The sequence below is a fragment of the Gossypium hirsutum genome, chromosome D01 (assembly GCF_007990345.1).
Source record: "Gossypium hirsutum isolate 1008001.06 chromosome D01, Gossypium_hirsutum_v2.1, whole genome shotgun sequence".
NCBI lineage: Eukaryota > Viridiplantae > Streptophyta > Magnoliopsida > Malvales > Malvaceae > Gossypium > Gossypium hirsutum.
The window spans coordinates 18,885,449-18,898,928 of record NC_053437.1 but is presented as its reverse complement, the minus strand read 5'-3'; the positions used below and the strand labels follow the sequence as shown (position 1 = coordinate 18,898,928).

Below are 13,480 nucleotides of genomic sequence, written 5' to 3'. Positions count from 1 at the left end.
TTACCTCGACTGTACTGTATGGGAAGGAATTTAGTACCATAAAAGGAGTTGCTCCGTTTGTATTAAGATTTTAAGTGGCAATTCAAGGATCCGTTTTATCTAATAGTACCTTGTCTCCAACCTTAATTTGGTGTGTTCCATCCACATGCTCATTATGGTGTAGCTTTGGTTCTGCATCATGTATTCTCGGTTTCTCCTTGACATGTGTCCGCCATTCGTCTAATTTATCGATCTGTAGCATTCGTTCTTCATGAGTCGTTCTGTTTTTGTCGCATGGACTGGAATGTGGCTCCATCACATTTTTCCTAGGGATTTCTTGCAAAGAAATTTGAGCCACAAGGTTACTAATATTAATAGAACTCGAATAATCATCTCAATCACTAGATGTCTTAACAAAATCACGAGCTTGGAGTGTAATCATTTCGTCACCTACACGAAGTATTAATTCACCTGTACCGACATCTATAATAGTTCTGGCAGTTGCTAAAAAGGGCCGACCTAGAATCAAAGGTACGTCGCTATCCTCATCCATGTCTAAAATAATGAAATCAACTGGGAATATGAATTTATCAATTTTTACAAGTACATCTTCAATAATACCCCTAGGAAATCTAATGGTTCTATCGGCTAATTGAATACTCATCCTAGTTTGTTTGGGTTTCCCAAGACCTAATTATTTAAACATTTTATAGGGCATGACATTAATACTCACCCCTAAACCAGCCAAAACATTATTAACCTTTAAACTACCAATTAAATAAGGAATAGTAAAACTCCCTAGATCTTTCAATTTTTTGGGCAGTTTATCTTGCAAAATAGCTGAGCAAACTGCGTTTAGCTCGGCGTGCGATTAAACATCTGACTTCCATTTTTTTGCCAAAAGCTCCTTTAAAAATTTAACAGAATTGGACATCTGCGAAAGAGCTTCAATAAACCATAAGTTAATATGTAATTTTTTCAAAATTTTAAGAAATTTACCAAATTGTTCGTTTGTGTGGTCTTTCTTTATCGCCTTAGGATATAGCACTTTAGGTTTATAATCTTTACTAACCGATTTTTGTTCATTTTGGCTTACCTCAACCTTACCTTTACTTACCACACTTTCTTGCCTCGGTTCTAGCTCAGATTCAACTAACCCTTCTTCATCTCGAACAGTAATTGCATGAAGCTGCTCTCTTGGGTTAGTTTCGGTGTTGCTAGGCAAGCTACCTTGTGGTCGTTCTGAAATCAACTTCGCAAGTGGACCGATTTGGTTCTCGAGCCCTTAAATTGACACTTGTTAATTTTTAAGTGTTGTTTCAATGTTTTAGAATCGGGTTTTTAACACCGAAATAAACTTCGTCAACATCTCCTCAAGGTTCAGCTTTTTCTCTTGTTGGTAAGGTGGTTGAAAGCCTGGATGGGGTTGTGGTCCTTGGTTTCCTTGACCACCCCAAGAGAAATTGGGATGGTTCCTCCAACCTACATTATAAGTGTTACTGTAAGGATTATTCTGAGGTCTAGAATTATTACTCATATAGTTGATTTTTTCGTTCTCTGTGCTAGGACCGTAGGGTAAATATTATAGATTTTTTATTCCTCCTCCATTTGCATCGCATTCCATCACCGAATGTACCTGCGTAGAAAACACATAAACCATCAATTTTCTTATTTAATTGTTCTACCTGATTTGATAACAGTGTGACTGCATCTAGATTTAAAACACTGGCTGCTCTATTAGGCTTCATCCTCATGACTTACCACTGATAATTATTTAGTGACATCTCTTCTATAAACTCATAAGCCGCTTCATGTAATGACCCAAATTCAAAGTTATCGGAATAGTGGTTTCGTAACCACAAATCTGATTTAAAGAGAAATTTATTTTAATATTTTTGCATGAATATTGATATGATAGGAAAATCATATGAAAATATCGATAGAAAAATTTTATCGATTTAGTGGTTAGTTAGAAAAAGAAATTATTGAAGAAATTGGGTAAAAACAAGGTATCGAGACCTCGATCTTGTAAAACCGAGTCAAAAATATTTTTATAAATATTTATGAAATGTTAGTAATATGGTATTAAAATTTCGTTAGAAAATTTAATGTTTGGGTAGTCAATTAAGTAAAAGGACTAAATTGAAAAATGTGTAAAAGTTACTAGAAGGATTAAATAGCTCAATTGTTAAATGAGGAGGGACATAAATTGTAAATAAGCCTAAAAGGAGATATTATGAACATGAAATGTAGTAGATTAATGATTAAATTTATTTATTTAGATCTAGAAAATTCAAATAAGAAGATAGATCGAGGAAAAGAAAAAGTTCGAGATTAGTAGATTTTTTGTTTACGAACAAGTATCGAGGTAAGTTCGTGTAACTTGAATTATATTCTTAAATGCTTGACATGTATGTTATTCATGTGAATATGATTTGAATGTTCACTGTATGTAAATTGATAAAACATTGATATATTTGATAAAAAAAGGGAAGAAATCCCGGTTGAATGGAAGGAAAATTAAATGGATATTTAAAAAGGAATTGACGGTAAAAAGGATCTAGCTCGGACGGGTGATCCTATCCTGATATAGCCCTCCCGAAGAATATGTGGAAAATGGATTTAGTCCGGACGGGTAATCCGAATTAGGGTCTGAATTTAGCCTGTACTGGTAATTCAGATCCAAGCTCATTAGAGTAATTGTCGTTGCAGGGGATTTAGCCTGGACTGGTAATCCCGCTGTAAGGATGAAGTTCGCGAGAGTGTGCTATCTGAAATGGAAATGTGCGCACATGAATATGAATTGACGGACCCGGATTTGTACACTAAAGTGTACCACTGAAAATCCATCAAAATTCCAAGTAGTTCAACGGGATAAATATGGAAAAATAACAAGGGAATGGAAATTATGGAATTGATGAGCTCATCAATCATGGTATAAATTATTGATACATGGAAATTATTGGACTAATTTGAATGTTGAGTTTGTGTATGATAGGGGAATAACGTATGGAATGGGTGTATGAATGTTTATTGCATTGTATTGAAAATATTAGGTAAGTATAATTCTTGTTACATGAACTTACTAAGCAAAAAGTGCTTACCCTGTTTCTTTTTCCCCTGTTTTGTAGTGTTAAGAGCTCGGAGGTCGGATTCGGTTAGAGACGTATCACACTATCAACCTCAAGATCTCGGTATATAAAGAAACTTTATTTTGGAAATCAATGGCATGTATAAGCTAGTAATGTAAATGTTAATGTGAGATGAATGTATGGTTAACCATTGGTACGGCTAACAAATTTTGGTTTTGGTATGTGATGAGGTTATCTTATGAATACGTTAAATCTATCTTGAAAATATGTTGAAATTGATTGGTTGTGTTGGATTGGTCTCGGTTTAAAATTGCAGCGAAGCTTAGATACTTGTAAAAGGGGTTATATTGAATTTAAAAAAAACTTTGGGATTTTTTGAAATTTTTATTTGGTAAAATTTGGTAGTGCCTCATACCCTATTTCGGCGGCGAATACGAGTAGGGGGTATTACACTTCAGGTGTCTTATTTTTCAGGGTACCACTGGCTACTGCATCGATTAACTGCCTAGTTGAAGGATTCAAACCGTTATAGAATGTTTAAACCTATAGCCATAGAGGTAACCCATGGTGAGGGTACCTTCTCAATAAATCCTTATACATCTCACATGCATCATATAGGGTCTCTAAGTCCATCTGCACGAAGAAAGAGATATCATTCCTCAACTTAGTTGTCTTAGCCGGTGGGAAGTACTTCAATAGAAATTTCTCAGTCATTTGATCCTATGTAGTGATGGAAACTCGTGGTAAAGAATTCAACCATTGTTTTGCTTTATTCCTCAACGAGAAGGGAAACAAACGTAGGCGATTGGCATCATCAGAAACGCCATTTATCTTGAAAGTATCACAGACTTCCAGAAAATTAGCCAAGTGAGTATTTGGATCCTCATCTTGCAAACCATCGAACTGAACAAATTATTGTATAATCTGAATAGTGTTCGGCTTCAGTTTGAAATTATTCGCAACAATGGTGGGTCTCACAATACTCGATTCAGCCCCAGTTAGAGTGGGCTTGGCATAATCGTACATAGTACAATGAGTAGGATTCGAATTTGCAGGATTCGCAGCAACCACAAGAGGTAGCTAATTATTTTGATTATCAATCATCTCCTTAGTAACAATAATAACGTCCTCTTGCTCTTCCACTATATTTTGTCAACTCTGCCTTGCTTCTCTATGGTTTCTATGAGTTGTACTTTCAATTTCACTATCAAATACTAATGGTCTTGACAGATTTCTTCTAGTCATAAACTAAATGAACCTACCAGAAACAAATAAAATAAAAATTAGAAAACAAAAAAAATAAACTAAAAACAAAAATAAAATGCAATAGAAATAAAAATGACTAAATTAATAAAAATCAAGTGCTCCTAATATTTTAGTCCCCAGCAACGGTGCCAAAAAACTTGATGGTCACTAAACTAACTATAATTACGACAAAGGCAAGTGCACCTATCGAGCAATAGTATAACTATGGTAAGTAGGGAATATCATACCCACGAGGAGTAAAAGTACTAGTAATTATTATTTTTCTATTATTTAGCCAATAATTTGGGATGATTGTTCTAATCTAAATTTACTAATCTAAATTAACTAAGAACGCGACAGGGAATGAATTAGGAAAATATTTGAAGATAGCCTAAGAAAAAGACAATACCCAGGAAAGAATCCACCTAGACTTCACTTATTATTCCGAATCTGTATTAAATAATTTATTAACTTGTGTCTTGATCCGTAGAAATCCCTAAATTATGTTAATATCTCTTTCGAGAGTAAAAACAACTGACTCTAGTTTGATTAATCGAAATCTCTTTCTAATTAAAACCCTTATTGTCGCATTAACTCGATCTATGGATTCCCCTATTAGATTTGACTCTAATCCGGTAGATTTATATCATCATATTTCTAGGATTGCATGCAACTCCACCCAATTATGCTAGATCTACTCTTAAACAAGGACTTTTGCTCCACTGAAATAAGAACATTAAACATGAATTAATATCCCTAAAATATTAAAGCACGAAATAAATATACATAATTGAGAACAAGAATCAAGTATTATCATGTAATTCAGAAATCAAATAATAAGATTCATCATATGTTTCATCTTCTCTAGGTATATAGGGGATTTAGTTCATAATCTGAAAAGAAAACATCTCAAAGTCAGAAAAACTACAAGACATAAAGAAATTCAAATAAACTTCGAATGAAGTTAAAAGGAGATCTTCAATCTTGAAGGAGATCCGCTTCTGAGTTGGCTCTGATGGTGTTCTTCGAGTAATTTCTTCAATCTTCTCTGCGTGCCCCCTTAGATCTTCTTTTAATTGATATTTATAGACTTTAGAATGCTCAAAAAGCCTAAAAATTGAGTTTTTTTCTCGTTTTTGGGAATTAGGGTATGAAATCGACACGAGCTGGCACACGGGTGTGTGGCTAGCCCATGTGGAAATACTCAGGTCATGTGGATGCTGAAAACAACTCTTTTTACCCGATTTTGGCTTATTTTTCGCTCCTTTCGCTCACCTATGCTCACCTAAGTATAGGAACATGAATTTAAAGGATTAGGAGCATCAAATTCACGAATTTACATCATTAATCATCCAAAAATGCATTAATAATGTGATTAAAATATGTTATTTTTACAGCTTATCACTTCTTCAAATCATGCAGAAATAATTAGAATGCATGAGGCAAGTTGAGAATGTGTTTGACTAAGGTTATTGACCCAGCATATCCAAAAGATAAGTAATTTACCTTTACAGGAAAAGATGCCAACTATCTTATACGAAGATAATGCAACATGTATAGCTTAATTGAAGGGTTGGTTATATCAAAGGTGACAGAACGAAACATATTTCACCAAAATTATTCTTCACCCATGATCTTGAGAAAATAGGTTACATTAATGTTCAACAAATTCGTTCTAATGAGAATTTAGCAGATCTTTTTACTAAGGCATTGCCAACTTCAACATTTGAAAGACTACTACACAAGATTGGAATGTGTCGACTCAAAGATGTAATGTAATGTTGCCATCAGGGGGAGTCTAAAAATAATTTGTACTCTTTTCCTTTAACCAAGGTTTTGTCCCATTGGGTTTTCCTGGTAAAGGTTTTTAACGATGTAGCTTGTAATAGAAGATTGTGTACTCTTTTTCATTCATTAGGTTTTTATCCCACAGGGTTTTTCCTAATAAGGTTTTAACGAGGCACATTATCTACTAATGGACATCCGAAGGGAGTGTTATAAATATATTATTAAGTGGATATTCATCATGATCAAGATAAAGTTTTGATAATTAGATCTCTATTTCTTTTATACTTCTTATGCCTATAAATAGAGACTCTAATGAAGCATTGTAATCATCCCTTTGATCAATAAAGTACATTCTCTATTACTTTCATATTTTTTTTGTTCTTTATTCTCTCTATCTCTCTTTATTTTATAACCATTATAAAATAATTGTGGGATTAAAATAAAAACACTATTACTCTACAAAATTTCCTTTAAATAAAATAGAGTGAAAATAAATATTATAATTTTAAAATGATATGACGTTCACAACTTGTATAACAAACAATATTTGATCAGCAAATAGGGTGTAGAAGCACATGTTTCGTCAAAATTCAGAGAGTTGTCGGTAAATGGATGGTAGTATGAAAAGGTCATGTCTCACTCATCCTCCTCCAAACAAGGTATTAGGTCAGACAAAACTCCACAAAACCTTTCACTCTTTCACACAAAGTTTCATCATTTTTGCTTCTTTATTATCGTTACTTTTAACTAACAATAAAAAAACATATCTTTATATCCAAAATCTCTTTGGAAATAATCATGATTTATAAATTAGTTTCGGACGTTTTTCATAATTGGTTTTTATAATAATTTTTTATCTAATATACAAACATGTAGTCATAATGATATTTTTTAATTCTATTTATAATTTGTAAGGATTTTATCTTTTTAGTTCATATGGTTAAATTACTCTTTTAATCTTTTTAAAGAAAAAAAACTATAATTTTATTAAAGTTTGTAATGCATGTATGTTTTGATTAGAATTTTTATTTTTATTTCAACGTTCTAATATAAATGTTGGGTATAGTGATAAGATGTATTGCACTCCAAAAAAATACAAATTCAAATTTTGAAAATAACATTATTGAGAAAGACATAAAAATCGTCGAACATGAAAAATAAAATCAACCTAAATTTTTTTTAAAAAAAATCTAAATTCACCCAAGTTTTATAGAGAGAGAGGGGAGAGGAGGGAGATTGTGTGGATTTGGGTTGGGTTAGTGGGGTTGGCATTATCATGGGTTGAAAACAAGGTAAGCATATGGACAACTTTCATGCTTCCTTCCCATTTCATGACTTTATTAGGGTAAACATTTGGAACAGATAAATTAACTTTGATTTGTTGAATTCTTTTATGGAGCTATAAAGCAAAGCATATGTGACTGGTTGGTGTCATTTTCAATGACATAGACTCCCTCAACTTTACTAGCACAAAGGGAAAACATGGTTGATCAATTAGACCCCAAAGTAGTTTTATTTATGAGATGGAATATTCCTAACCTATTCTTGTTTAACCATCATTTTTATTTCTTTTGCTAACCCATAATTTAAGATAAGAAAAATAGTTGTGTTGATACAAATATCAATAAAGAAAGAGAAGGAGGTGGCACAAGAAAAGTGGTTCACTCTTGTTGGATTGAGAGTCAAAAAAAAATAGGAGACTAAAGAGGAAGGGGATGAGAGCTTGGGTTGTTAGGGTTTGTTGAGAAGAAAGAAGAGACCCCTTTCTATGTTGTTCTTTGAGGTATTTATAGAGGGTTCCTATTCAATTACATTATTCAATGGTTCCCTTTTGAGGAGAACACACTCGCTATTAGTGGAAGACATAATGAAGGGTCCAACCATACGGATAATGGGTGGTTGATCACTCAATAATCATCCGAATGATATAAGGTGGGGGCATCAGTATGTGTCTTTCTGACCGCTTCTCATGTTGCCACGTGTTTAAATCGAGTTAAGGGTATAACAAGTTGCACGACTGAAATTTGAGTATAAAATTTTATATTTTTATGACGCACTATTCATTCTTATTAAATAGAAAATAATTAAACAAAATTTAGATTTTTGAACTATATATTTAAACAACATGAATTAAAATATTTTAACTATATGTGATAGCATTTACATGGAAAATTTTATGTTTTTATCAATTCATATACTACAGCAAAGATTAGGGGGGACCAAATTGACTTGTTTTTACTCTCTTCTCATAACAATAGTTACATGTTTTAGGGCTGAAGGTCCGGTTACATTTTTTGATTTTTTTAAGTCGTCGGTGATAATTCAGTGCAATTTTTGGTTTTGCATATGAATTTTGGGTTATGAAGTTTTAATTTTTATTTTGATAAAATGATCTTTTTCAATATTTTTTATGAAATTTTTCATAACTAATTTTTCAAATAAATAAAAATAATCGATAATTTTTATATAATTTCTTAAAAAATAATTAATTATAGAGTAATTTTAATTTATTTTCTCTATTTTTAATATAAAATATTTATTTTCATAACATAAAAAATAAAAATTATCTATAAATAGAATAACATTTTTATATAATATTAAAAGTTGAGGAGTTACAGGATTTGAACTTGTCTCACACAAAATTTGATCACAGCTCCATAGATCCAACAACATCTCTATTTAGCTAATATAAAATTATTAAAAAAGTCGATTGAGTCTTATCTCGACTGGCATGTGTATTGTTGTTAATGCAGTAAGATATAGGGTTGAGTGCACTGAAGCACGTTATCCTCCTATTTATGGGTTGGAGAGAGATTATGAGAAGTTTTAGACATTATCTTAAAAAGAGCATATATATAAGCAGAACTTATAATGAGATTATTCAAAAAAATTATCTTTTTATCATTTTTTTTAATCTTGTTCAATTATGTGTCTTTTTATAGCAATTATGAGTTTAAATAACTAGAAGGTGTAATATTAGACTAGGTTGCTACAATAGATTGGCATGCTTTTGGGCTATAAATTGCCTTGCCAAATCTCTCAAAAACCTCTTCCAGTTTTACTCTCTTCCCCCCTTATAGAGTTTAGTCAATTTCTGCTCTCTTCCTGTTTTTCATTTTCCCTTGTAGAGCTAACGTTCTGCTGGTTTCGGTTCACTAATTTTTTCAGCTGTGTTTCTTTCAAATCGTTTTGATATGTTTTTCAAATCGTTTTGAGATTCATGTCTCCAGTTGTGAGTGAAATCCTCCGATCGGGGTTTATGATAAATTCCTCACTCAGACGCAGGACCCATCTTGTTCAATCTTTCTCAGTTGTCTTCCTCCACTGGTTCTATGTTTTTCATAAATAAATTCTCTGTAATTGCTTGACTTTCATTTCCTTTACATAATAAACCCAATATATAAGAAAACGTTGCATTAGCTACACGTAGTTAGTATCTGGGTCCTGTCGTCGTCTTTCTATCAGTGATTTTAGTGTACATACATCAACATGGCATCGTCCAGTGGGAATTCCAATTCTTCAGGTTCGACTCTGCTTCAGATTTCAGGCTCCGAAGAGGATCTGCATCAGTTGATGGAAGAAAGGAAAAGAAAGAGGATGGAATCAAACAGGGAATCAGCAAGAAGATCCAGGATGAGAAAACAGAAGTATCTGGATGATTTAATGGCTCAACTCACACTCCTAAGGAAAGATAATAATCAAATCTTAACAAGCATCAATTTCATCACCCATCATTACTTCAACATTGAAGCTGAGAACTCTGTTTTGAGGGCCCAGTTTATGGAACTAAGCCAAAGATTGGATTCTCTAAATCATATCCTCAATTATCTTAATGATCCCACACTAAACAATGGGATTTGGGTTTATGAAACTGAACCCTTTGAAACAAGTGCTGATAGTTTCACCAATTTTACTCTTAACCAACCAATTGTGGCCTCTGCAGATATCTTTCAGTACTGATCCACCCATTACTGAAGGGCTGAAACCAAAAAGAGTCAAAATCTATGGAATTTGGAACTAGAAAGTATGAACTGCTTGCTAAAGATAAAATTATCTCTTTTTTTGTAAATGGTATTCTTCTGGTCTGATATATGATATGGTGTGAAGTGTTTATTAGCATATATTAAGCTCCTTAACTTGTTTTCTCTCTTCTTCCTTCCAATCTTCATAATTTTGGTGTCTTATTACTTGTGCTTTCTTTTCCCTCTGTTTTGGGTAATAAAATGGCAAATAACTGCATTGATTAAGATTCTATAGTTTTGACAATATAAGAAGCTTGGGACATTCTTTCTATCTTAATCAGAAGCCAGCAGTTTGTTACGTAAAGTATTAAATCCATAGTTCCTATAACATGACAAGGCTCCATAATCTCCAGGGAACCCAGCTGTAATTATGCCGATATTGTGTGCAAACAATGAAAGCTGTAATTCTTAAAATCTACCATCCGAATTTCTAGTCATATCACATTTCACCGTACCCATTGAAGCTCTTTCAGAGGGTTTTTTTATTAAAATAATTACGAAAATGATATAAATTATAGATTAATTATAAAAATGGATTTTTTTACCGTGTAATTGTGTGTCATAAACTTGTCAAGCGGCACTACCCTAAATTCCCTACACTCATCTGCCACCAATGTGTGAAGGTACTTCCCAACACATTGGCGGCACCACTTTGAAAAAATATCTCCTAATTATTGGCAAATGAGTGTATAGAATTTAAAGTGGTGCCACTTAACATATTGATCGCACCTAAAAACAACGTAAAAAACATCATATTTTCATAAATAATCTATAACAATATCATTTTCGTAATTAAAATTTTATATTATTTTAATAAAATTTGGCCTTGACCCAATTTTTGATTAATTTGTACTAGATTTCATCTTGCAACTTAGAAAGTAATGTCTTATAATTAAGAATTTTTAAAAAATAAATTTAACATTGATATGTAAGGATATCGAGTTTTAATAAAAGATATTTACATAAAAACTTAAACCCTAAACACACATTTTATCAAATAATTTTACAATTCTATTTTGAAAATAAATAAATAAAAATCCTAAAATTCCTCCTCATATTCGTTTATATTTTAAAATTAAGGTAACTGAAATGAAATTATTCAAATCCAAAACTAAAAAATATATATTTAGCTAAATTCAATACCTCCAATTAATCATTATTTTTATAATTAATTAATCAGTAACTAATTTTAAAATACATATTTTAGTTCATTTTTTAAATAATGGATTAAAATTTTTGTATTTAAATTCATTATCCATTTATTTATATGAGTAAGAATTCTATAAAATGAACTTGACTTCTTAATTTGTATTTGAATATCTACAAATATTTTTTAAAAATTTGAATTCAAATAATAATAGTTGAATCTTTTTATAAAAATATAAATAAATTTAAATTTAAAAATGTTATGTAAATACCAATATTAATAAAAAGAAAATATTAACCTCTTACTGTAATGACCTAAAATTTTTGCAAGCGTTAGTCGAAGTCATTACGAAAGGAAATTTTATCTTGACGGTTATTAAAAATTTGGATAAAAGTCTCAATTTTACTTAAAAAAGAGGAGCCCCCACTGATAATTTTTCTAGGTGTGATCAGACACCCATTAAATTCTCTTTTTAAAAGAACAATCATTTTTAAAATTCATTTACAAAGAGCTGGCTTTAGGTCTACGTCAAAATCCAGAGAAAAATTAGATTTCGAGAGTCGGTTACGCACGAGGAAAGTATTAGCACCCTCATGACGCTCAAAATTGATATCTCGTTAAGCGCGTGTTGTCTTAATTTTTGAAAAATACAAGTTCAATTTAATATTTAATTGTGATCCGATTAAGAATTTTGATAAATTACATATTATTATATTATATATTTTTTAAAATGAGTTGATAATTAATGAATAATTACAAAAATAAAGATTTGATTTGAAAATGCGAGAATTTTTTAATTTCTCAATTTTTAGAAGGCATCCCGTATTTAACAAAAATCCATTATATCCACCCAACGTAACAATGAAATCAATGGTTTAATGTTAAACCGATTCGTTGCCTTATATATTAAAACGATTTTAATTTTAAAATTGCAAATAAAGTGAACATAATGATATTTCTAAAAACAACTATTTAAAAATGTCATCAAAATACATGGACTAAATTAAAAGTGGATTAAAAATTTACCAAAATCCCCAAATTTATGGGCTTGATCCGAGGCAAAATGGGCCTCTTTTCTTTTTTCGCTTTGGACTGCCTTTGGTGTTTGGTCTGCTATTGGCGGTATTGGGCCTGCTATTGTTGGATCTGGGCTGCTGGGCCTACTAGGTCTGCTGGTATTGGGCCTGCTGAGCCTGCTAGGTCGTTGGTTTGCTGGTATTGGGTCGGTAGTACAGGTTCAGTGAAACGGGTCGGGTCGAACCCGACTGTTCTTTTTTATTTTATTTTTTCTTTTTCTTTCTTTTTTTTTCTTCTTCTTCTATTTTTTCTCTAGCCCTAGCCTTTTCTTCTACCCCTTGCAGCCATCGATTCCTTTGCCCGACGATTTGGCTGTTGCGTGCGTTCTCTCTTGAAGATAAGTCTTCTTTCTATCTATTTTATTTTTTTGGTTACTATTTTTGTTTGGGTTTCGGTTTAGCTACGGCCTTTGTGATTGTTGTGCTTGATTTGGGTTTTTTTTTGGTCTCGGTGATGGTGGGTGAGGAAGGTAGAAAAGCCGTGGGAGTGATGAGGGGCTCGGCTGGTGGTCTCGAGTTTGAGGGGTGCAAGGGATTGAGGGAGAGGCTAAATGGAGGTTGGTTAACGTTGTGCAGCAATGGAAGACAACGAGTCGGTGAGGGTGGATTTGGGTTTAAGGGCCTCCAATCGGTGGTGATGTTGGCTTCTGTTTTTGAAGCTTTTTCGTTTTTTTTTCTTATTTTTTCGCTGATGGAAAAAACCCCCTTTCTTTTTTTTTTTTTTGCTTTTTATTGTTGCTGATTTTTCTTCTTTCTTCTCTGTTTTAGGTAGCAGTTGAGGGCCATCAGGAACCTAGGCCAGCCGCCAGAAATAGCTGAGGGTAGGTGCGTGAAATGCGCCAGGCGGCTGCTAGAGGACAATCTGACATGATGTGCCAGAAGGACTGGATTTTAGAAGACGCAAAAATCTCGGGGCTAAAATGTAATTTTAGAAAAAGTTAGGGGCTAAAATGTAAATAGTAAAAATTAGGGGCCAAAATGTAATTAGTATATTTTTGTATTTTTCTGATTTTCCTTTTTTATTGTTATTTTATTATTATTCCTTTTTAAAATTAATATAACATAAAAAACTAAAAACACTAATGGGCTAAAGCTCAAACAAGTCCAAAATTAGATTAGTATAAGCCCAAT

At 32.4% G+C, this 13,480-nt stretch overlaps 1 protein-coding gene and 1 non-coding gene across 2 annotated transcripts; both read left to right on the top strand.

Moving 5' to 3' along the window:
* The first annotated feature begins 3,630 nt into the window (after window positions 1-3,630).
* Window positions 3,631-3,737, top strand: LOC121214198 (small nucleolar RNA R71). Its single transcript, XR_005909784.1, has one exon. It is a non-coding gene; the product is annotated as a small nucleolar RNA R71 (small nucleolar RNA).
* A 5,355-nt stretch (window positions 3,738-9,092) lies between these two features.
* LOC107934255 (bZIP transcription factor 44) lies at window positions 9,093-10,225 on the top strand. Its single transcript, XM_016866630.2, has one exon. It carries the CDS (start codon window positions 9,594-9,596, stop codon window positions 10,062-10,064), a length of 471 nt encoding a protein of 156 aa, XP_016722119.2. The 5' UTR covers window positions 9,093-9,593; the 3' UTR covers window positions 10,065-10,225.
* Window positions 10,226-13,480: the final 3,255 nt, after the last annotated feature.